At 43.6% G+C, this 25,021-nt stretch overlaps 1 protein-coding gene across 2 annotated transcripts in view; it reads right to left on the reverse strand.

Moving 5' to 3' along the window:
* ehmt1b (euchromatic histone-lysine N-methyltransferase 1b) overlaps positions 1-25,021 on the reverse strand; it is a 40,304-nt gene that overhangs the window by 6,351 nt on the left and 8,932 nt on the right. The window contains exons 1-23 of one of the 2 annotated variants that reach the window (XM_050053137.1): positions 17,018-17,036; positions 16,538-16,628; positions 15,931-16,454; positions 13,652-13,976; positions 13,350-13,498; positions 12,665-12,820; positions 10,954-11,025; positions 10,745-10,847; positions 9,150-9,287; positions 8,737-9,014; positions 7,021-7,253; positions 6,596-6,805; positions 6,411-6,493; positions 6,209-6,315; positions 5,915-6,037; positions 4,661-4,762; positions 3,837-3,941; positions 3,588-3,742; positions 3,286-3,456; positions 1,126-1,270; positions 962-1,039; positions 379-494; positions 110-196 (exon numbers count right to left, since the gene is read on the reverse strand). In XM_050053137.1, coding sequence (XP_049909094.1) covers positions 110-196; positions 379-494; positions 962-1,039; positions 1,126-1,270; positions 3,286-3,456; positions 3,588-3,742; positions 3,837-3,941; positions 4,661-4,762; positions 5,915-6,037; positions 6,209-6,315; positions 6,411-6,493; positions 6,596-6,805; positions 7,021-7,253; positions 8,737-9,014; positions 9,150-9,287; positions 10,745-10,847; positions 10,954-11,025; positions 12,665-12,820; positions 13,350-13,498; positions 13,652-13,976; positions 15,931-16,401 — 3,407 coding nt within the window. In that variant the 5' untranslated portion in view covers positions 16,402-16,454; positions 16,538-16,628; positions 17,018-17,036. Of the gene's footprint in view, positions 1-109; positions 197-378; positions 495-961; positions 1,040-1,125; positions 1,271-3,285; positions 3,457-3,587; positions 3,743-3,836; positions 3,942-4,660; positions 4,763-5,914; positions 6,038-6,208; positions 6,316-6,410; positions 6,494-6,595; positions 6,806-7,020; positions 7,254-8,736; positions 9,015-9,149; positions 9,288-10,744; positions 10,848-10,953; positions 11,026-12,664; positions 12,821-13,349; positions 13,499-13,651; positions 13,977-15,930; positions 16,455-16,537; positions 16,629-17,017; positions 17,037-25,021 lie in introns of those variants that run through there. The other variant, XM_050053136.1, reaches the window with a different exon arrangement.

Below are 25,021 nucleotides of genomic sequence, written 5' to 3' on the forward strand. Positions count from 1 at the left end.
GATCGGCAAGGACACAAGCTGAGGCTGCACTGTACTATGGGCTTAGTGGCTCCAGAATGAAAGGTGAAGTGCAAATATAAAGAATGCTTTATTTGTAAATGGGACTTACTCGCATACAAAGGTCCCCTGTGGTATGTCTTGTACTGCACGGACACCCCAGCCCTTCTTAGCGGTCCTGAAGAGCTGAAGCCTGGTCCTGGAAGATACACAGCATCTTTAGGTTTACCTTTACACACCTCACTGTCTTAATGATGTTAGCCTGTTACAATTAGATGTTTAACAGTGCTCCCTCACACAACTACAGAAGTTGTAAAGTTGCAAAACGTTCAGAGACAAAAAAAGGGATCACTTGACAGAAGATGGGAATTATCTAAGTACCTGAGTCCATTTTGCACGACACGATTCTTGCAAGTCCTCCAACAGGAGCACGCATGGTTACACTCAAAGATGAGAGGAGGTTCTTCACGGCAGAATTCAGGTAGAAGACAACCTCTCTGAACACAACAAAAAATTAGAATTACCACTTTGCAGTTGTACGTCTTCATGCACCAGTCAGGCTGCAGCGACAGTTTACATCCACATTTGTGAAATAGGGCTGCAGCGATATACCAGTTTCAAGGTATACTGTCATATAAAAGTTGACGGTTATCATACAGTGTACGTTTGCTTATCTAAAATACTTAATAAAAATGCAACAGGATGGATAATCTCCCCTTTGCTTCAGTTAAAAAAATGCTTCTTGATTGAAAATGATGGTGAATGGATCTGCAAGGCGCTGAAATAAAAACTTCCCAACTGAAATGTCCACAGAAAGAAACCCTGATTGCAACCGATTAACTTAAATGATGTAATGATACTTTATTTCAAACTTTAATATTTTTAATTGGTGACTAACTAACTTTCTGAATCATCTTGTTAAAAGACGACAGTGCGGTCTGTCCGTGCAGACATCTATTCTTACCTTATCGTACCAGCAGCGCAGACTGAGCTGTCCACACATGCAGATGCTCGCTGAACAATCTTCCTTACAAACACAGTACTGGATACACAGAGAAAATAATACTGGTCATTTCACAATGTCAATCGCAGTTTAAAATATATATGATGAAGAGGTTTCTAACTCACCTGTAGGTGTGTTATGTTCCTGTCGATGTTCATGGGGGAGGTGACACAGTTTTCAGAGATGTATTTGTAGTCATCTGGGTAAGGTTCACTGTCGACAGCGTTGACACAGGGCAGGGGGACGCTCTCCTGCCCCAGAGATATGTCACTGTGAACAGAGCAGATGCTGGTTAGAGGCAAAGTTTTCAAAGTCAGGGAGAACTGGTGCAGAGGTCGTGACTAAAAAATGCTGGGGTCCAAGCTGCAGTGTTTCACAATCTGATACGCTGTTAAAGGGCAAACTGCTTTTTAATTAATCTGGATTCTTTCTCTTTTTCATGTTTTTGTTTTAAAGTGACTAATGGAGACTACATTAGGTCCAGTAATGAGCGAGAATGCTGCAGCTGCCAGCTGCAAAACAGGCCGCAATGTAACCACTCGGGGCATTTGGTCACTTTACATCTACTAAGGCCCCGATCACACAGAAAGCGTTTGGCAGGATGCAAAACGACACTGCCTTTTTTTTTAAAAAATTGAATGCCACTAGTAAAATTATTGTCAGGTTTTTGATTTGAGAGGCGGGCCTTCTGTGGTGGTCACGACAAGTTTATAGCTGAGAAACAAAGGAGGAGAAACTGGTGGTAGCAGTCGATGGATACCCAGAGCTATACGGCCTGGCAACCACCCCATCATGTCCTTGCACTAACCTTTGCCTGTAATCAATCAACTGTTTACTGTTTATTTTTCCCTAGTAATTAGTATCTAGTTCCTAAAATGTTGAGGCAGAGGGTACTTGCTGTAGCTCTGGTTGAGGGTGAGAGGCTGTCAGTAAATACTTTGTTGGGCACAGGGAAACAGAGATCTGTGTGGGCACATGAGACCCTAAAAAAGAGGGTGGGTCATGGGGAGTACCACCAGTTGGTCCAGGAGCTTCTCCTCAATAATGGCTGTTTCCAGGCATATTTTAAGATGACTCGGGGGCAGTTTGACAACCTGCTGTCTATCGTCAGCTACCACCAGTTTCTCCTCCATTGTTCATCAACTGTAAACTTGTTGTCGTGACCACCACAGAAGGCCCGCCTCTCAAATTATCCAAATGGACAATGGGAAGAAAGGTGACGAAAAATAGAGATGAAATGGGACATTTTCCTGCTCTAAATTTTTTCAGCTCGAGGAGTTCAGAGCGCTGTGGCAAAAATGCCAGGCACCTAGAGTGCAGAAACACAAGGTGCGTCGCAACACAAAAACTGCAAGCAAAAAGCTTCATTCTCATTAAAAACAATTACAAAAAGCTGCCGCCAGCTGCTACAATGCTTTCTGTGTGATCAGGGCCTAAAAGTGCTGTTTTTTTTGCCAGTGACAGGTTCAGATTATTATTCTAAGTGTCTGGCAACATTATGGAAAGGATCCTACCGAGATAGACCTTTTTATTTAGGGGCAAGACCATTTTTGTTTAAACAAAAACAGCCACAAAATCACTATCACCAAAACCACCAGACTCCATTAAGATAAACAGTAACTTAAGTGTGAAAAGAGCCAGCATATTTCACATCTAACTGGGTGAGTTGTGGGTTTATTTCAACTAAACCAGAGTTGGTGATTGTCAGACGAGTAGAAAGACGAACCAACACAGATTTTGTGATTTTGTTTAATTTATGTTGACTTTGAATTAAGTGTCTTTTACACAATGATAAAATTACTGATTATTTAAATGGAGTCTGGTGGGTTTGGTAATAGCAATTTTCGGCTGTTTCTGGTTAAACAAAAAGGATCTTACTCTTTAACAAAAAGATCTATCTCTTTAGGGATCCTTTTCATAACGTTATCAGACACATAAAATGATATTGTGATCATGTCAGTGTTAAAAAAAGGCCTTTCAGTAGACATAAACTGACGCTGAACGATTTCCCATTAATTATTATAACCTATTTTGTGGCTGCAGGCTGCAGCAGTCTCGCTCAATACTGGACCAATTTCAAAAACTGTTGTTCCCATTAATCACTCAAAACATTCAAAAACATGGGACAATTGGGTCCAGGCTGAAAATTACCAAGTTTACCCTTTCACTCATAGATCTATTACTCAACCTGACCTTTCTAAAAATATTTCCTCCTGTATCTGTGGCCACATGTCCACCCCAACTAATCCCTTCCAGTGAGAGGCAAAGCACAGTATCACTCCAACCTATGGAGGACTTTCTCCTCTGTCCGAGCATGCCTGCTGTTCCTGGCGTCCCTCTCCCTCCTGTTGGCCTGCAGGGCCGCCCAGGCCTTTGAGTTGTGGCTGCAGCAGTCTGGGGGAGTCTCTCCCTCTCGGTTCTTCAGGAACACATCTGCTCCTCGACTCAGGAAAAGCCTGAGGAGACCACATTGTGATGATCAACAGCAGACCACTCCTGAACAACTTCTGAGTCAATGCTCTAGTTTTTAACTGCAGTTAAAAAAAAAGCAGGTTATTTGTTTTTCTCCCTGATGGAAATAACTCACGTGACACAATCCAGACGATTCTCCCGAGCAGCGATGTGAAGAGGGGAGTCTCCGTGGATGTTGACAGCCTGCAGGTCGCAGTGGGCGTTCAGGAGTAGCTCAGCGATCTCCACGCTGCCCGAGAACGCTGCCCAGTGAAGGCAGATGTTCTCTTCCTGGAGAACCGAACAACACAAACCAACAAACACATCATATTTGATCCCTCTGTGACGTTTATGAAACACCAAGTGGACAGACTCCTCAGCCAACCTTGTCCCTGATGCTGATGTCAGCGCCTTTGCACAGGAGCAGCTTCACCTGGTCCGCATGCTTGTACTCTGTCGCCCAGATCATGGCTGTCCAACCTCCATCATCCTGAGGGAACAAAACAAGACACTGACGATTTTCAGAAACACAAACACATCATCTACTTGGTGCAAAAGTTCATCCGAGGAGAGACTGTGTCATTACATCACAGCTGCCCTAATGGCTACCTTCTTGCAGCAAGGTCAGACATTTCAAACAACAGTACATCAGACGCAGTGCAGTCCTCTCTCTGAGCTCTGAATGAGTCCTACAGCCATCTATTTCTAATTTACTGGCATCAATGTGCATTTGAAAAAAGCATACAGTCCATATTTAACACTTACTCATTATACAGCTTTAAAAAACACGAAAAAGGTGCTTCAGAGGGAGCCACTCTGCTATCAAATTAAAAGGATCTGATTGAAATCCATCTTGTTACTATACTTTGGACCATTTGCTTTAACTTCAAATATTGCAGGACTGTCCATACACACAGGCTATACTCCCTAATATATACTCTATGCAGGCATCATACCCTTGCTGAGGCATTACTGACTCAGCTGTACGTTTTCAGCTACCGAATCAGACATGTGCTTCTGTGTATGGTCAGACAGTTAGAGAAGAAAGTGATCGGACAGCAGCATCAAATACAACTGAATAATGACGATTGGTAACGAAGACATCCCTGAGAAAAAACACACACACAATACAGAATTTTAAAGCCCTAAAGTGAACCTGAAATCAGAGATGTTAAAAGCGACTGAAAAGAAATGTGCAGCTGCACCGACCTGACAGTTGATGTTGATGAGTCCTGTTGTCAGAAGGTGCTCAACAATGTTGTAATGGCCAGACTTGGCCGCTAGGTGGAGACATGTGAACCCTTCAACATCCTGAAAGCAGCAAAGAATCCAATCACTGACAGATGTGAAGTCTCAAGACAAACTCAAAAAACATATTTAGGCAGGTGATTAAATAACGAACCTGTTTGACAAGAAACCACTTTAAAGGGATAATTCAGATCTTCTGAAGTGAGGTTGTATGCAGTACTTATCTATAGTTAGTGTGATACATACAGGAGATGTTGATCAGCACACCCCCAGTTTGGAGAAGCAGGCAGGAGTACAGACATGGAAGCTAAACAATGTACTGCTGTGGACGGTGGCAGCAACAAAACGCATTTTAGCCACCTTCAAAAAAAGTCCCACCTGAAAACATCAGTAACAGTTTAAGTGTACGCTACATTTAGAATATTTTCACTGCTTTACCTGAAGTAGCTCTGTTGCTGTCGACAAAGCCAGACTCCATTGAGAAAAACAGTAATTTAACATCGTTAAACACAGGAGCTGCTTGTCTACCACTGCCTCGATCAGATGGTTTGTTGTGGTATGGTGTGACTTAAGTGTTTAAAAGGCTTAGTTCAGATTCACCGAAGTCATCCAATAACTCAAACAAACCAACTGATCTATGGAGAGGTAGACCAGCAGCTCCTGTGTTCAGTGAGCTAAAATGACTGTTTTTTTCAATGGAGTCCGGTTGCTTTGATGAGAGCATAGAGGAGGTGGGAACTAAAGCGTTAACGGCTTCCTCGTCAGCAAAGGCTGTCTGCGTCAAGGTAAAGTGCTAAAAAATATTCTCAATATAGCGTACACTTAGACTGATATTGATTTTTGTTCGTGGGATTTTTTTTTTTTTAGGTGGCTGAAATACATTTTGTTGCTGTCCCCTCCACAGCAGTATATTGTCTACCTTCCATAGCAGTACACCTGAGTGACATTTACTAAATGCTATAAACTGACTATGCATAAGCACCTCATACAACCAACTTCAAAGATCCAAACTAGATCCTTTAACATCAAAGATCCTTTAACATCTTGAATCAAAAAGTCATCTTTGGGTTCTCTTTTATTTGGATAAAAAGAACACAACTCGAGCACCAGTATCACAGCTGCTGAAAAATTTAAAGGTCAAATTATGTTCTGATCATCACTGTAGCTGGCTGATGAAAAGCACTGATACCCCGGAGAAACTAGCTGCAGGTTTACCTTGTGCGTGGCGCTGGCTCCAGCTTGCAGCAGGTACTGGACCGTCTCCATGTAGTTGTTCTCACAGGCCTCCATCAGTGGCGTCCGCTGATCTTCGTCACACATGTCCAAGTTTGCTCCGGCCTGAAGTGGCACACAACAGACAGCCAATGCAAAATTCTGTCATTAAAGAACTACGAGAAACAGTCGGTTTTTCACTCTAAAACACGAGATTAAGGATCTTAACCAACCTTATTCATCACCACAGGAGTGAGCGCAGGGCAGGACTGAAAGATATCAGTAAAAGAGTCTAACCTGTACGAGCATGTGGCAGATGTCTGTGTATCCTCCCTCAGCTGCAGCGTGGAGCGGAGTACGCTTGTTATGAGATTCCATCTTAAAGTTTGGGTCAATCCCGTCCACTGGAGGGTTAATGAGAAGGAAACAATTTCATTACAAAAAAAACATTTTAATAGAAGCAAACATGAGATAAACGGCACAGGAGGGGTTAACATACCCAACATGAGCAAGACCTTCTTGAGCTCTCCCTGTTTGGCCGAGAGGTAAAGTTGTTTGGGGTGAAATCGCAGCTTCTTGGGCCTGATCAAATCACAGACAAAGGAAAAAAGAAATGTGAGTGGTTGTCTCAGATTGTCTCAAGGGTCCAGGCTTTCGGTCGTACAGATAAATCAATCTGATTACTTCTCTGTGTCGAGAGCAACCAGGATGCTCTCTAGAGTCTCTCTGGATGGTCCTTGAGAAATTGACGGTGCTGACGTTGTTCCAGCCAGCAGTGCTGCCGTCCTTGATGACCCAGGAACAGCAGAGGCGTCGAGTCCATGAGCAGAGCGCATGGACAGCGAGCTGTCTGCCCTGCCGCTGACCTCACCCCCAATAGCCAGACGAGAAGAGCTGGGAAACAAAAGGGGGATCGTATATTAGTTGTGTAGTGCATGGATTACTTTTTATTGGGGCTATAAAGAGGACATTTGTCTAAAAATCTTCTGTAAAGGAAACTACAAAAAAACGGGAGGCCACTGAGAGTGACGTTCTCTTGACATGAACATCATACACCCTTCAATAATCACAACTTCCCGCCTATCCTGACACCACAGTTGGCGCTTTACCTGCCAGTGGTGGTGTCTGCTCGGCCCTCGGGGACCCCAGGCGTGGCAGGTCCGTGTGCAAGCGCAGAGGGCACGGTGGAGGTAGTGTCAGCCTTGGCGATGGTGACCTCCTTGGCCTTGCTGGCCTCCTCTCCACAGTGGGGACAGAAGCTTTGACCTTTCAGCACAGAGGCACAAGCACGGTGGAAACGGTGGGAGATGCTGAGGTCTGGTTGGCACTCCATGAAGGTCCCCTGTGCATTGAAAAGAAAAAATATTTCCATAAGCAAAACACATTAAGGCAGGAAATCAGACAACACCTCATTGTGCTGCAATAGTCTGGTTTCTCTAAAGCCCACTTTATGGATGTATTTAATGATACATTACACAGTGGATCAAATCAAACTTTTGATAGCCTACTAGAATAGAATAAAAAATTGCTTTGACAGTCCACCAGATTCATTTCGCTGCAAGAAAAATTACCAAAGTGAGATGAACAGACTGATGACAAAGTTTTGAGGACATAATTTACAGTTAAAAAAAGGTAATATATTGCAATATATTATATCACATTACTCAGCATATCTTAAGGTATTTAAAATCGCAATAATATTGTATCGTGACGTCAGTATCGTGATAATATTGTATTGTGGATCTTCTGCTGATTCCCACCCCTAACACTGAATTAAGGTTAGGGTCGGTGTCGACTGAAACACTACCAAAAACAGTGCGCAACAAAATATGATGTCTGTGACAAAAAAAAATTCCCCAGATCAGCGACATGAAAGGAAAGTGTCAATCGACACTTCTCTTGTCGGAAATGCATCATTTTTGTTAAGCATCCATCCATTTTCATCTGCTTATCCAGGGCCAGGTCGTGGGAGCAGCAGGCTGAGCAAAGCACCCCAGGTGTCCCTCTCCCCAGCAACGCTTTCCAGCTCCTCCTGGGGGACCCCAAGGTGTTCCCAGGCCAGATGAGATATGTAATCCCTTCAGTGTGTTCTGGGTCTGCCCCGGGGCCTCCTACCAGTGGGATGTGCCTGAAACACCTCCAGTGGGAGGCACCTGAGATGTTTTGGGCGGTTGTCAAGCACCTCATTAAAACAGGGTGTCTACATGTATCAGACAGTTAATTTGAATGCTTTTTAAGACCCTTTCAAGATACTTTTTAACCAAATTTAAGACAGATTTTTGGGCAAATCATGTTTTACTTATTTAAGCATCACTGCAGGCATGTAGTATATATGTGGTCTTGTGCAGAGGTAAGGGTTATGTAGGAATATGGTTGTGTGATGCCATAGCAACCTACAACACAAGGCTGTGTTTTTGCCGTTAATAATCTGATCTGCATCTCATCAGAAACGCTCATACTGTCCTGGGTTTTTCCGAGAAAAACCACAAAACTCACCAGTGACTTTTAGTTGTCATCTGATGTTTTCAGGAACATCAATTTCTGTCAACAGAACATCACATCTGTACATACAGATATGGAAGAAACATGATTCTAAATCAAGTTTTTCTAACTCCTGGTCAAAGGTTCAATATCTAAGGGCACTTATTTGCTGACAGCTGAAGAATACATGATGTGAATGTATTGCCCTGTTTGCCACAAAGCAATTCATGTACATCATTCAACTTAACCCTACATTTAAATGTATTATATAAACTGTTCTACATCCCCAGTTAATCCACACCCAGTGAGACATGATTAAAGTGCAGCTGAAGATGTCTACTCACAGCCCTGCAGAAGAAGCCGCAGCCAGGGCAGCACTGGTGCTTCACCATGCCGTTGCGGTGGTCCTCACACAGAACCAGCAGCTGAACAGAGTTGGAGGGACGCATCATTTCATGTTTCAGTATGGCACCCTGGCAGCGGGTCAGCTGTCCGTCAACGCTCTCCGTGGCCATGCACTTCCTGTCTGCCAGGGTGAGAATCTCTCGACTCTTGGGCGTCTCCATGCGGCAGCTGCAGAGCGGAAGCTCCTGAGCCTCCTCCATCGCTGACCCTGAAGTGTCTGCAGAGACAAAACGTCCGACTTTACCAACACTGATCTCAATATCAATTGTGATTTGTGACCATAGTGGGTTGCACACATGGGATGGGTACTTATGATCAAGCTTAATAAGTTTCTATCTTTTTCTAAGCCCACCTTTGTTCTGTGAGCGAGCCGCCGGCTCTTGGGGCTTGTTGAGGTTGACAGACCCAGGTGAGAAAACCTGTGTGCACTCCTTCCCATCGCCTGCCTGGGCCTGAGCTGAAGCCTGAGGCTGATCCATCGCGTCCAGTTCTGAGCAGAACGACAGCGAACGGAAAGAAAATGCTTAAATGTTTACGATCGAATTCATTCAAGTCACAAAAAAACAGAAAGACACCTGCAGGAATACGGCTGCAATAACCTAATTCAGTCTCATGTGAATAACTGTAATACACTGTGACGTGAAAGAAAAACCTGTCTGCCAAAGCAATGAAGAAATACAGAAATCTATAATCTATGCTCTCATCAAAGCCAGAAGGTCATTTTGACCTTGCGGACCACCGGAGCAGCTGGTCTACCACTGCATCGATCGGTACTTTGTTTTTGTTATTGTGCAACTTTGCTGAATCCAAACAAACCTTTTAAAACACCAGAGTCACACAAAACACACCCACACACACAAAATAAACTGAGTGAGGCAGTAGCAGACCAGCAGCTAGCATGGCTTTGAAGACAGCATTGATTAATTTCACTGTCTGTTCAGTTCCCCATCTGAAACTGCTGTCTGGGAAGTACTGAGCATACGATGTGTGAACATTAAAACCACTGGCAGGTCAAATGAGTAATATTGATCATCTTGTTACAGTGCATTGTTCTGCTGGGAAACTTTAGGCACTTGAGATGCAGCACCCACCCAAACACGGCTGTGGATCTAGTACACCCCCCAATGGCAACAATGCCCCTTGATGGCAGTGGCCCCCCAAGCAGAACAACGCGCCATGCCTCGATGCAAAAACTGGTCAAGAGTGGCCCAAGGAACGTGAAAGAGAGCTCAATGCATCGACCTGGCCTCCAATTTCCCTAGATCCCAACCTGATTGAGCATTCATGGGACGTGCCGGTACCCCAGAGGTACCCCCCAGATCCACAGTGAGGCCTTTTTGGATCGGACTTGCCTCTGACATATCAAAGCATGGACACAGGACCTCTGGGGCACTGGGATCCTTTGAGGTACTGGCACGTCCCACAGATGCTCAATCAGACTGAGATCTGGGGATTTGGAGGCCAGGTTGATGCCTTGCACTCTGTGTCACGTTCCTCGGGCAGTTTCTGAGCATTGTTTGTGGTGAGGCATGGTGCATGTGCTACTGGAGGGAAAGGCACTGCCATCGAGGAGTGTTATTGGCATGAGGGGGGACTTGGTCCGCAGCGGTGTGTGGACGAGTGAAGTATTTCAAGTGGCATCGACGTGAACGCCAGGACCAAAGGTTTCCCAGCAGAGCAGAACACTAGTGTGTGTACGTGAACTTCTGGGTCTATAAAATATACTTTTTTGTCTCTTTTCTTTAATTTTGTGATATAATTCATGTAAAAAGAGTAGCTGAAATAAGCTCAGGGTTCAGCCTTAAGGATATGTTTAGTATAATGTGACTGTAAACTGCATTTTCTGACAAAATGATGTTGCTAGCCTCTTGACACTCATCATACGGACCACAGTTGAGCGACTGGTTGACTCTGTACAGGTGTGAGTGTAACAGGAGCGGCGGTCACCTTTGGCCTTTATCCTCCTCTTCCGTTTCCTGGACGGCCTGAGCCACGCACTGTCTCCCTTCATCTTCTTTTTCAACTTCTTCTTCAGACTTGACTCTGTACTCTGAGGCGGACAGATACAGCGGAAATTTCACAAATGGTGCCATCTTCAGTGACAAGACATGATGTGAGATGAAGTGGTTAGGTTGAGTAAAGATGGTTGTTCTTACCAAGTCGGACTCTGTGCCCTCCTCCTCTCCCTCTTCTTCTCCAGACTCCTCAGACTCCTGCTCATCCCCCACCTCCACCGGGAACAGAGTTCATCACAAGCATTTAACACACGATATATTGAAACAGGCTTTACTATAATACATTAGAGTCACAGTGATACTTGGATGAAAATACAACTGTTGTCTCCAATATTCTATCTGACAATAAGCTCACACAGGGAATTGGCTTTCCCACAGACAGCAAGTACACCTTTAGAATGAATGCTTGCACCTGAAATGTTTGTTATTCACTCCATCTTGTCAACACTGATACTTTTTAAGACCCTAATTAATCAGTAAGTGATTTATCACTCTTTCCCAAAGGGCCACCAAGCACAGTTGCTGCCTGACTTTCAATAAAAGATTAAAAAGCTTCTTCTAGTTCTGCACACAAAAAATAACAATTCCACAGCACTGCCAAAAACAGGCAGTGAAAGGGAAACGTCTGTGCTTTTTAACCTGGACCCTATTTTCCCATGTTTTTGTGTCTAAATGACTAATGCAGATGATAATTTTTTGACATTGGTCGGTGTTAGCAACAGTGCTGGAGACAGCAGCGGCATAACAGGCTGCAATGTATTGTCAATGGGTACTATTTATGCATTTTCACTTTAAGTCCACTTAACGTGCTTGTATTTGCCACTGACAGGCTCAGATTGCGATTCAAAGTGTCTGACAACATTATGGTAAGGATCCCTACAGAGATAGACCTTTTTGTTAGCAAGGCCTTTGCACACTGAGTCAGTTTTTCGCCCCACATTGTCGCACGTCTAAAAATAAATTCAACTTCACGTTGCGTCAATCACGTTTGCACACGGAGTCCGAAACTTTTGTCCATCATTAAAATTTTCAGAATAGGTTTGACTTTCTGCGTTTTTCGCATCTGTCATAAGCCTTCAAAGACCTGTTTGACCAAGAATCAGTGAAGAAAATGTGGGAGTGGGACACAGCTGCGACAAGAAAGATGAACATGGCGCACAGAATCATTTCATAACTCAGATAGCTCACTTTCAAAGGGTCAGGTAGTAATATGGATGATGTTGACGAGGAGGAGGATGTGGACCGCTGACAGAATGTGGAGGACAGAGAGGGAGGATAGCACCGCCCCTTCATGCAGCAACAGTGCCAAATGACAGACACAGGGGGAGTGGTGACAGTCAGATAGGTAACTCCAGTGGAGAGAGGCAAAAGAGGAAATGTGTCTTTTAATTTTGTCACATATTGCGAATTTTCACAGTGATTAGAACAATAAAACGCATCAGAATCAGTGTGCAAGGTTTCTGTGCGGATTAAAGAAACGCATCTGGAAAAAACTGACTCAGTGTGCAAAGATCTTTTTTGTTTAACCAGAATAGGCCCAGAACTTAATATCGCCAAACCTAGCAGACTCCATTTAAAAGAACAGGATCTCACTCCTAAACCAAAGGGATATCTCCGCAGGGCTCCTTTCCAGAATGTTGTCAGACATCACTGTAAAGTGATGGTGCACAAATGCCCAGTTACAAAACTTGTCTTTATTATTCACTTCGACACAGAGGCATGTGAAAATAGGATCCAGGTTGAAAAGTACCAAAGTTACCCTTCCAGTTCTGCTCTTTGCATGAAACAGAAAATATCACACGTAATGTCAGAATAAAAATGGAAAGGATGAAAAACTGTTTCCTGTTCCAACCTGAGACATGGGCTCAGACGCTGCTTCCCGGACAGCACTGACGGGTTCTCCTGCTGACTGCTGACGCTCCTCTTCCTCAGACTCCCCCTCCTCGGACTCTTCCTCCTCTGATGCATTTTCGATCTTCTCCCCATTTATGTTTGCCACCTCTTTCATCTGTGAGACAAGAAAGGACGAGAGATGATGACAACCATCTGCTGTAAAAAAGTTTCTGGTGAAACTGAAATGTATCAGAAATGGTCAAAATCTGGCTTCAAACATCTGAAACGTTGCAGAACGGCACATTGCAAGTAGTCGCCTGTTTCAACTCGTCTCGTCGCAAATCTTTGGTCTAAACTGGTCTTTAGGGCTCTATAACTTGCCCATTTTATGACGAATTGGACAAAGTGCTGTGATATCGTCCACCGTTTTGTTCTACAGAAGGAGACGTGTTGAATCCTGCTGACAGCAATATTTCAGCTGTTTGACACCACCACTAACATGACTAATGAGCAGTGACTTCGTAACAATATCTGAACACAAGTGGTCAGCTGGAGACACATGATAGACACAGGTGTGAACGGTGGTGTGTCTCAGCTGTCCACTTGTGTTTGGATCACCGAAACACAAGTTAATATCTGGGTAAACAGGCTCTTTGTCAGCCAGGTTTGTTTTGTTTGTTATAATAAATGTGAGGAGCACTGACCTGTGGGCTCTTGGCAGACTGTTGTAGTTCCTTAAACATTTCCAGCACACTTCTCTGCCTCAGCACTTTGGTTTTCTTCTTGGGAACCAGACTGTATGTTCCCATCCTCCTCTTCTTCTTCCGGGATGACATACCCATTGAGTAAGAACCTAAACCACGAGAAAAAAACACACATTTAAAGCAAAATTGTCAGCAGAGATGACGCTCTCTTCTGGTCCACTGGTTACTTTTTTCTAAACCAAATAAAGTCAGTTTTCGACAGCAGGTCAGTTTCTGTTCTCTGTTACTGGAGTCTGTCTGACCTATTTGTAGCTTGGCTGGAGCTGGAGGAGCTGGACGAGCCGGAGGAGCCACAGGAGCTGCAGAAGCTGGAGGAGCAGCAGAGGGTGGAGGAGTCTCAGGTGCTGGAGGAGCCTCAGGAGCCGGAGGTGTTGCAGGAGCTGCAGGAGGTGCTGGTGAAGCAGACGATGAAGCAGTTTGTGCTGAAGCTGGCGTATTCGGTGGACTCTGAGGTAGATGGTTCTGAGCGGGGGACTGCTGCGAGGATCTCTGAGCGTCAGCTGCGACAGGAGTCTCCTTCTTCTCCATTTTGGCACTTTTTGCTTCTCTTAATTCCCTGTTAAGAAGCTGCAGGAACAAGAAAAGCACTTATGATCACAAGTACAGTCCAAAAGTCAGTTTGTTTTTATCAACTGACACCACAAAACACCCTGAGGGAACAGATATATTTCATTTTCATCCAGATTTTATGTCCACATGATTGAGTGTCCTGCTGCAGAAGACACTGACCCCTGTGCTTTACAGTAAACAAGATTCAAAATTCAATTATTTATTGCCAGATCAAGCTTTACAGTCAATTTGGGATTCATTTCGGTGCGCTCTACAACAACAAAACCATGTTATCACCAGCAGCAAGGCGTGTCCACAGAAACACACTGCCCCAGCTACAATACAGCAACAACACAACAAATACAACAGTGCAGCCATAAGGCTCGAGCCCTCAAAGTGACAAGTTAAAGTGCATGGGCTTGTTCATAAAACCAGTGGAGCGTTTAGGATACAGATTGCTTGTTGCAGCTCAGAAAATCCTCCATTTATAGAAAGTCGTGCTGGTAAATCAGACACTTATATTTAATGCTTTTTCACATGTTCTGGTCATGTCCGAAACTATTTCATTTCTGGGATTTAACATTTAAAACTTTTTCAACAATGTTTGGACGGCTGGTTGTCCCATCTATGTCCATGGCAATATTTGGAATAACTCAAGCGGACATTGTCTCTCTCTGCTCACTTCTGGCCAGAGGGCTCATCCTGTGTAAACGGAAGGACTCTTCACCTCCAAGATATGGACATTGCATTAAGGATGTTTTGTATTATTTACAATTGGAGAAAAGGTCCAACTGCACGCTGCTTCACCACCTGGCAACCATTTTTAACTTTGTGGCAAATGTGGAAGCTGAAAAATTGTAATGAAACATACTATACTCCCCTACATATGTCATGCAAGTTCATTCATTTGTCGTCATTTCTCCCCTTTTCTCTCTTTTTTCCCCAATTATTATTCATTTAAGAAACAAACTCCACACAGAACGGCTCCGCCACCCTAGGGTTTGAAACCTCCATCCAGGGTTTGAACCAAGAACCCTCTTGCTGTGAGGTGACAATGCTAACTACTGCATCACTGTGCCACCGGTAAGTATAAAGGTTAGTAATAAACATGTGGTCCTGTGCAGAGATGGGTTTTATGTAGGAATATGGTTAGATTTGGTTGATCTATGTTTTGGCAACAGGTAAGTGCAAATATAAAGAAAAAGAAAGTGGTAGGTTCGAAGATTTGTAACATCAGAAATGTGGATTTACATGCAGAAGACTTGTCTCATTTTGACAAAACCTCTTCAAGATAATCTTCAAGAGGAAATTAAAAGATAGCCAAATGAAATCAGATAAAATGTTTGACTATTTTATGACTTGCAAAGCCTAAATTTACATAACTGAATTTAAGGACCTGCAGTGACTCTGTTAATACAACAGGACACATAATATTTAAGACAACAGGGTTTTTCCAGCTTTGTGGAAACAATTTGAAGAGGACATTTTGCTGTTTGAAGATGACAGTGCCCCTGTGCACAAAGCCAGGTCCACAAAGAAATGGTTTTCCCAGTCTGATGTGAGAAAAGCCTGACTGGCCTGCACAGAGCCCTGACTTTAACCCAATCCAACACCTCTGGGCTGAACTGGAACACTGACTGAGAGCCTTTTCAGCCAGCATCAGTGCTGGACCTCTCTAATGCTCTTGTGGCTGAATGGGAGCAAATCCCTGCAGCCAGCTTCCAAAATCTGGTGGAAAGCTGTTAAAGGAGCAGATTAATGCCCATGATTTGGAAGGAGATGTTGGGTTTACTGCGCATGTGTCTTCATACTTTGTTAGGATGTCCATCTACTTTTTTCATTTAGTGTATTCTGATATTGGAAAAATATTCTGATTCTTCTTTGACTATACCCCTCTAACAGACAGAAATTAGAATAAGAGGCAGAAAACATTAATGAGAGTCTGATGATGCACCAGATTCTGATGGCTTACCTTCTGTGCCGGGCTGACAGCAGGTCTGGACATGGTCTTGCGTGCTCTGTGTATCGTGACGGGTGCTGGAGCCAGGGCGGGTGACGAGGCCGTGCCATTTTTAGTGTCTGGTGTCCCCTGTCCCGATGTTGTCCCTGTACTGGGATCAGTCCTTAATGCACCTGAACTCTGTGTGCACCCAGATGCCGAGGCCGGGGGAGATTTGGCCGTGTGTCCCCCTGTGGGTGAGCCCGAAGGCAACCAGTTAGTCCTGTGGGGGGAAACTCCCAAACCCGGCGTCGCTGCAGAGCCGCCTTCCTGCTGCTGCTTAGTGAGAATGAATCCATTGCTTCCAGTGACAGAACCGTGCGGTGGTTCCGTGTCTGGGATGCCGTTTTCATTTACCAACAGTAAAGTCTTGTTGTTGGCCGTAGCAGAGCCATGTGTCGGGCTCTTGTGCCTCACGTCATCACATTCAGTGCCGTTTAGCATTGTCTCTGCTGGAGGGGAAGAGGCCAGTCGGGCTGCTATCTCTTTTTCTCCATCTATGGACGGACAAACAAAAAATATAAATCACAATGTAAGCAGGTCGTTTTCATTAATGAGGTGCTTTCAAGTTTAATTTTACCTGGCTTCTTCTCTCCGTTGCTCGCCGCATCGAGGTCCTCTTTCTTTGTGGAGGCACCCTTATCCACGCTGCCTTTGGCCAGACCAGCGGGCTGATGAAACAAGAACACATACGCCAGGGGAAATCAAATTTGGAGCTCCAGCTAAAAATTATTTGATCTTCATTGTAATCTAATCTCTGGGTAACTTTTTCAATTAACTGGTTGGTCTATAAATGTTAAAAATTCCCACTTCAGCTCAGGGTAGCCTCTTTAAAGTCCTTGTTTGTCTGATCAACAGTCCAAAGATATTCAATTTACAATATCAGAGCAGAAGCAATTACGATTATCAATTGATTATTTGACTAGTTGGGAAAATAGTTTATAGTAATGAACATAACTGCTGCAGTCCTGACGGATATATAAAGGAGAAAAGCAGCCGAATGTCTGGCATTTTTGCTTGATTATCAAGCCTGCTGTTGATATATTTTCTATCGACTCACAAATCAATGAATTCACATATTTCTGAATCCAATTCCAAGCATGAGTATCTGAATAAAACCCATCTTCTCTTTGAGCCCTGACTGCTAAAACCTCCTTCTTTGCGTCTTCGTCGGAATCAAAGACTATAGAGTAAGCCAAGAGAATGAGGGCGACCCCCCTGCACTTTCATTGTCTCTCCTCTCTCTTTCTGCGCTACAGCCAACCAGAGGAGCAGTAGATGCACTACTGGAGCTTCAAAAGAAATCTCAACCACCCACAGACCGTCTTTACATCTCATAGGAGGAAGGAGTCACAGAGGCAACACCAGGAAATGTGAAACTCTCTCTTACTACAGAGCAGACTGTCAACCTTGTGCTCACCCTGGGAAAAATGGGCCCAAAGGAGACAAAAGAGGCCCAGGAGGAAAACATCATGAATCTACACTTTTGCTTTCTCTTTGGGTCCTGCTTTGCTTGTTAAAGCCAGCTTGTTTGTTCCAAACTCTTCACACTTTATTTTTTGTCAAATATCAAAGGAAAGTGGCCCTAGGTCAGTTTGTCCTTGAGGAGCAGCGTTCCTAGGGCTCCACAGGAAGCTTTACACTCTCCTCGACCTTTTGTGAGGCTCACACCAAGCAGAATAAAGGTAGACATACAAACACATGTGCTGCTTGGGGCAGGTTACTGTGAGCATTGTATCTGATTGTCTCAGGGAAGCAGAGGGAAGATTTTCTCCCCAAACTACCCAATCACAAGACCTGCAAGAGACACTGAAAGCTTCATTTTAACAAGCTGATTCAAGCAGTTAAATTCTCCTCTCCATGGGCTCTGACAGACAAATCCTCAGATTTCAGCAACAGCATGTGTCCTGAAACCTGCACACAACCGAGACCCCAACTAAATGAGCCATCAGGACAGATTCCCCGAATCATTCCCCAAACACGTGCTCCTGAGTCCCTGAGCCGAACACGCACCTTGTCAAACAGCAACAAGGTCAGGCCAAGAGCCGAGCTGTGAGCACAATATCTGAGGGTGTTTCCCAATGAACATCTAGTCTGGGACAATCCTCTGTGGTGTATGGTCTCAAGGAATCTAGTGAGCACACGTGAGAGTGAAGAGAAGAAGAATCCTTCAGTTCCTTTTTTTCATGGATTGAAGAGAGCCAGTTACAAAAAAACAACACCAGCCTCATCCCTCCCCCTAGTGGTGGAAAGTGGAACCTACACACTGGAGACAGAAAGGAGAGGGGGGAAGGGAAGCAGAGAAGCCTGTCTGCAGATCTCCGCCATTTCGCAACCAGATTGTTTACTGACAGAACGCGGCCATTGCAGCGGTTTTCCACTAGATGGGGAACGTAGGGGTCTGGAGGCTCATGGATGGGCATATGGGGGCGGCTGAAAGGAGCTCCAAATGTGAAGCCAAGGCTCTGAGTGCTGATCAGGAACCTTTAGAAGCACATTAAAAAATGGAGAGATGTTAGAAGAGAGTAAAGCTTCAGCCATGGCTGCAAAAAATAAGGTTCCAGTGCTTCAGAGCTTACATTGCAGTTTGGACCTTTTTTAAAAAAAAGCTGCAAATAATCTTAATAATTATTAACAATAAGCCCCTAATGGATTATCTAATATTCAAATGTATCAATCATTCACGGTCCCTTCAACATAACGTGAACCTTACATGTGACACGGCCTGAATTACACACACTGATGTTATCATTAGGAGGCCTGAAAAACAAGTCAGGGCAAAACACATTACACAATCAGTTGTTACACTGCCGATGACACACACATGGGCCAAAACCCAAATGACATAAAATGATTTTCTACAAATGTACACCACCGTAATTTCAAACAGTCGTAAACGAAGGACGAGTTGCCATCCCAGAGATCCTTACATTTTTGTCATATGATCCCTTGACATGAGGCAGCATCTACTATGGGCTGTGAGACCAAAGTGGGCAAAATTACCCTTCCTCTCTTTCATTTGAATCACTTTTAGAGGCCTGAAGAAGTGAAACTATAAAGTATTTCACTTGCACTAAATAGCAATAGCAACAATTGCAGACAAGGTCAGGTAAATACTTGATTTTGTGCAGCTCTTTTCTTCCTCTGATTCATCTCTGAGCCCCTTCCTCTGACCCAGCATTAAAACTGGGAACCACCACTATCCTAAAAAAGAAAAGGCTACCTTTTTTTGGTTCAGGATATCCTCAAAACAAAATGATAGATCTGACCAGACAATCTGATTGGTAAACCAGACATGATCAAAATGAGAGCACACCTTTGTCATCACTAAATATATTTCCAGAGCTGCATCAATTTCCAGTAGGCTACAATACTGATACAAAATCGTTTTGTTGTTCATTTTGATTTAAATCGACCATTATTTACTGTTCTGCTAGACTGGTGCAAGACTGCCATGTTAGTAACTTAGAGGTGCATGCCTTCCTTGTGTGCAGCAAAAGAGAGCAAATACTTTGTGACAGCCGTGAAAATGTTGTTTTTAACAGGCTTAACACCAGCAAATATGGACTGAAGCAAAATATTTTGTAAGACAAAGTTTGCTGAAAAAAGATAGATGTAATCATTTTCAAAATTCACAGCATTTTTCTGACTTTAGGACTTTACAACGCTCTGAAGTTAACAGTTATTGAAAATGTTTGGATCACATCAGCTCTGCCGGTGAGACTATACCACGACGAATCTAGGCTTTGCATCTAGCTCCTTTTTTTTTTTTTTTTTTTAAGATATTGATCTTAAAATAAAATAGAATATATCTTTATTGTCCACCATGGGTGTAAATTTGTCTTCAGCTGACCAAACACAAAAGACAACATTGTAAAAGCAGAGAAATAGTAAGACAAGCAAGCAGAGTCATTACGAGACACTTAACACAAAAAAAACCTGGATGTAAAGTTCGCGGACATAGCAGCTTAATCTGTCCGCAAGCGCTTCGGTCCTGCCAAACGTTGTCATACCAATAATAACAGTAAAACACATCCTCTCTTGTAATATTGCTTAAATCAAAAACTATGCAGTGTTCTGGGGGTCTACTGATCTAACACGCTGACCGTGCAGTTGCACTGATCCCAGTCTGCATCTGGGATCTGCATCTGCATATTTCCTCTCCCCCCTTCATTTCCTGTCACCTCTCCACTGCTCATTATCTACAAACAGGCAAAAATGCTCCAAAAATAAATCTTAAAAATTACTAAATATGTGTCTGTTTTGCATAAACTCTCAAATAAGCTCCAGGAATAAGCCAATAATTGACCTGTCCGCTGATTAATTGTGCAAACTGACAGCTCAAGACATGCAAGGTCTGGCCCTCAGCCAGGAAGCTGCTCAGAAGATCAAAGCCGGTAAACATGGCAGCTCACACCGCAGCCTAACATGCACCCTTTAGGTTGATAAGCAGTCACTGCAGCCTTATGTTCCAGTATATTCCTGATAACATAGCCAAGGCGGCACATACATCAAGCCCCCTGGGATCTCATTATACACTGACCATGAGGGGATACACTGAGGGCAAAGAGGAGGCGTAAAAGAAGAGTATGACAAAAGGAGGCTGGGTTTAAGATTTAAAAATCAACTCTCAGGGTAGTTTCCAGAACCCCAGGAGATCAGACGGTCATTATAATGTATTGAGAGGTACATCAAATTTCCCGTGCTGTGATTGCTCTAAATACAGCTGTTGTGCTAATCCATGAGGAGCTCTCTCCAACAACATGATCCAGCACGCTACACTCACATCTCCCTTTGATACAGCAGCACTGCCACCAAATCAAAAACACTGCTCCTCGAGATTAAGTCCTTGATTTGAAGAATCAAGAGCAGTCAGTTGCTGATAAAGCAGCAGCAACAGTCTCGAGAAGCGAACCTTACAAACTGAGAAACCATCTTGACGAGAAGACAGCAATGAGCTCAGACCAACTGATTGTAACTTTTATAGAAAAGGAAACTGAGGAGCGAGAACTATGCATCTCCTCAGACCATTCAAAGCCAACCAAGGGTGAAGAGTATAAAGCTAACATATCTTTTCCCTAGTGTGCCTCCAGGAAGCATCATACCTGCTTTCTTCTCATGGCCTCCATTGAGAAGAAGAAGGCGTCAGAGAGAGTGTGTGTGAGGGAGAGAGTGAGTGGGTGAGGTGGAGAGAAGCAGAGAGAGAGAGACAGAGGGAAGGGGGGAGGACAGAGAGAGGGAGAGAGAGCAAGAATGTGTCGGACAGATTGTTCCTCGTTTCCTTTTCTTTCCCCGCATGCACATTCACCTCGCCGGTCATGTGACCTGGTGGCTCCCTCTGTCGGTCCTCCTCTTCAGAGGTTCTCCACAGAGCATGCTCAGTCAGCTCAAACTGTAACACCACTCCATTTCTTTAGACTGGAAGACCTCGTTGCCACTCAAGATATCCACTGGAGCAGACTCGCCATACAAATACAGCACATCCAATCAGAAATACATCTAACAATCCTGCATGACATATACCCTACTAATGTTTATACCTCACACATGCTAATTTATGTCAATAGTAGTTTATGAAACAAGAATCATTTGCTTTCTTTTCTTTCATTACTGCTGTCTTTATTATGTAAAATAGAAGTATATTTTGGTCAATCACATTTTGGAGAGATTGGGGGTTTTGTAGCCGACGGTGAGCCTGCAGAGTCACTTAAGGCACATTAACAAAAGAAAATGGAGGGAAACATGGTAGAGGTAAGAGAATAAGAGGCCCAGAAGCAAGCCGGATGTCACCGAGGAGCCTGATTAGACAAACATTTCCAACTGTGGACATCAGGCCACATCTGAACCTCTTAACAGGAGAGTCTATTGTCTCCCATGAGCCTCAGGCCAGTGAGGGCAGCAAAACCTATCACTGCCAGGCCATGCAACAGATACTGGAGTCACAGAAATGAAGGAACAGATTGAGCAACAATCAAGGAAAGAGACACAAAAGGACCAGAAGAGGCAAACTAAAGAGGTCTGCTGTGCTCAGTACAACCTGAGTGAATATAAATGTACAATACCTATTTAGCACAATGCATCTGTACAAAGGCTTTATTGTTGCCAAGTCATTGTTGTGCATTGTTTTCAGTACAATCACTTCTTAATTATGTGTCCATTTAGTCTACAATATGTCATTTAATAGTGACAACACCCATCAAAAGTTCCCCAAACTGAGGCCTTGTACACATGTACTGTATAAAAACAAAGCCCATTCTGTACATTTTGGCCTTTACTCCACACAGAAACTGCTTTTTAGGTCACTGAAAACAGACTTTTCCTAAAACTCCGTCCAGGCTGAAGATTTCCAGAAACTATGCATTGATGTGTTGACAGGAAAAACTGAGTTACTGGCTTGGGACATTGACGTATCCGCCATTATCTTTTTGTGAGACAAGTCAAATGAGGGGATATTTCCTGTCCTGGCGGGCGTAATGCTGGCTCTGATCTTGCTAACAAGACTTAGTACATGTTTACACAGAAATGTACAGTTACTCTTCCACTAAACCGAGGAACAGAGGACTCAAAATGCAGTACAGGTAGCATTCCAGTATAAGCTTTTTTTCTGGCTTCTGATTGGCCAACAACTTCTTCGTCTTCTACCTCTTCTTTGCATGGCTTTAAGGTTAAGATTATGTCACCACCAGCTGGTTGACCGTGCTTTTGACAGTGCTTCAATCGTGTTCTTGTTTTTTAGTTTGGACAGAGATTTTTTTTGCAATGTACTTGTGTAAACAGATTTTTTTGAGAAAGAAGGAGGGGAAAAAACAGTTTTCAAAAATGTCCCGTGGACTTGGCCTACTGTGGTGTCTTCTAACTAGGGCTGTAGTCTCCTGGTCGATTAGTCGATTATTTGGTCGCTATGCTCTCGTCCGACCAAATTCTCATTGGTCGAATAATCGCCGTGTTACTTTCATAAGGAGAAAAGTGCTACGTCAACAGCTCTCCAGGATTAATCCATTATTTCCTGCGGGGGGGGGGGGGGACACTAAGTTACCTGTGAAAATGTGTTGACAGAAAGTTGGACTCGCCCACCCTCACGCTCAGCATTACGGTAGTCTCGCTCACCAGACCTTTCTCAAGAAAAGAAAGGTCTGGCTCCGCCGACTCTCACTTTAAGATTGGAGAAAAAAAAAACACCCCGGCTTTTTTTTATTTCTTTCAACCAATCACAATCGTTCTGGGCGGTGCCACAGCAACGGTGCGCTTGCAAAAATATTGCCGGGGGGAAACAGGTTTTGTTGGTAACACGCCCATAAAAATATCGCCTACAGAACGCGAACCATGGCAGAAAAATGGCTACATCCCCGCAAGATCAAACACCGCAAAAGTTAGTAAAGGACGTTTGTCAACTATAACAACCGGAGGTGGTAGGGCGGGACTTCAGCGGGTGGCTCGTTCCGCCCAATGAGAGGCTGATCTATGCAGCGAACTTCCGCCCACTCAGACTAGCGTCGTGGTGAAGCAGACCTCCTGTCTGTTTCTGTAAGCTGAAACCATTTCCCTCAGTGGAAACAAAGCTTGTATTTACTTGTATTTCACAGATAAGAAACAATAAATTGTGAAGACAATAAAGCCTCCACTAAAATAGCATTTCAAGTCGTGACTGTGATTTATCCTTCAGGGATTTATACTTCCGGATATATCCTGGCTGCATATGAGCAGAGGAAATCTCCGCTCATCGCTAGGCAAATGTATACAATGTAAAATGCCATAGGCTGGCGCTAATAACGTTAGCATGTTGTATTTGCTTGGAAAACGTGTTCAGTATAAGACAGTTGTTTTGTCAGTGAATGTTGTGAGTTGTAATGGAGCCAAATTATGTGCCGTTACCTTTGTTACATGTTGCTGTTGTCCCTGGTTTTATATGAGAAGAGGAAAAGATCGCTATGCGCTAGGCTAATTTATACAATGTAAAATGCTATAGACTTGTGCTAATAACGTTAGCATGTTGTATTGGTTGGGGAAATGTGTCCAGACAAAGACAAGTGTTTGTCTGTCAGTTCTGCGATTTATGGTGAAGCCAATTTGCATACTTGTGTTTGAAACTGTCCCTATTAAGCCACATTTAATGTGTGTGTTGAATCAACTATATAAATAAAATTTGATTTGAACTAAACTTTACAGCACTTGACACAGTCCTCCACTGCCGACTAGTGTTTTGGAGGTGTAACTGCAGATTGACACAGACACACCACCGCAGAAGTAAAAATAACATGCAGATTTTTTTTTCCCTGCGACTAATCGATTAGTTGAAGATTATGTTCGACTTTAGTCGGCCAAGATTTTCTTTGGTTGACTACAGCCCTACTTCTAACGACTTATTTTGTTCAACCAGGCCCCCAGGAAGTGTGCTGCACTTTGAAGCCAATTTGACGTAGTGGCCTGACCGCATAACTACAAATTCCAGGTCAGTCACATGATGCCATTGGGTCCAAAAATACTGTCCCACAGTCTCGCATTGAGAAAGAGACATCTGTAAATCAGTGGGTCCATTTTTTTGAACGTCACAACCCCACAAAATGACTTTTTTCACTGTCAGGATTTGATTAATTTGGTCCGATAACATTTCAAAGTCTAGAAGAGCTGCTCATTTAAAGAATTTTTATCCATATTCAAGTTAGCGGTGTACTAAACTGGAAGTAGCCAGTTCAGCCAGCAGAAGTAAGCCACTTGTAGTGGGCTTGGTCTATGGGCCAAATGATGCAGAAGATTCGAGCAATTTTACACCCATGAAGTTGAACTTTTTTTGCTTCATGTGCTACTGAGCAACATTTGTAGGAATTAATGAGGCCCTGTCTCCATGCTGTATCGTCTTTATAAATCCATTTGCCCAATAGTCCAAAAGCCAATGACACAAATAAGAGAAAGAGCAGCCAATCCTCACATTCATAATGGCTTCTGAAACAAATACTTAATCATCAGAATAGAAGCTTGTCACTTTGCCATGTGATATGTGTTTTCTTCTTCTTTTGGACACACTGGAATGCAGATGTAGAGATGCTGGTGGCTTCTCCTGTTTCAC

The sequence above is a fragment of the Epinephelus moara genome, chromosome 9 (genome assembly GCF_006386435.1).
Source record: "Epinephelus moara isolate mb chromosome 9, YSFRI_EMoa_1.0, whole genome shotgun sequence".
Lineage (NCBI taxonomy): Eukaryota > Metazoa > Chordata > Actinopteri > Perciformes > Serranidae > Epinephelus > Epinephelus moara.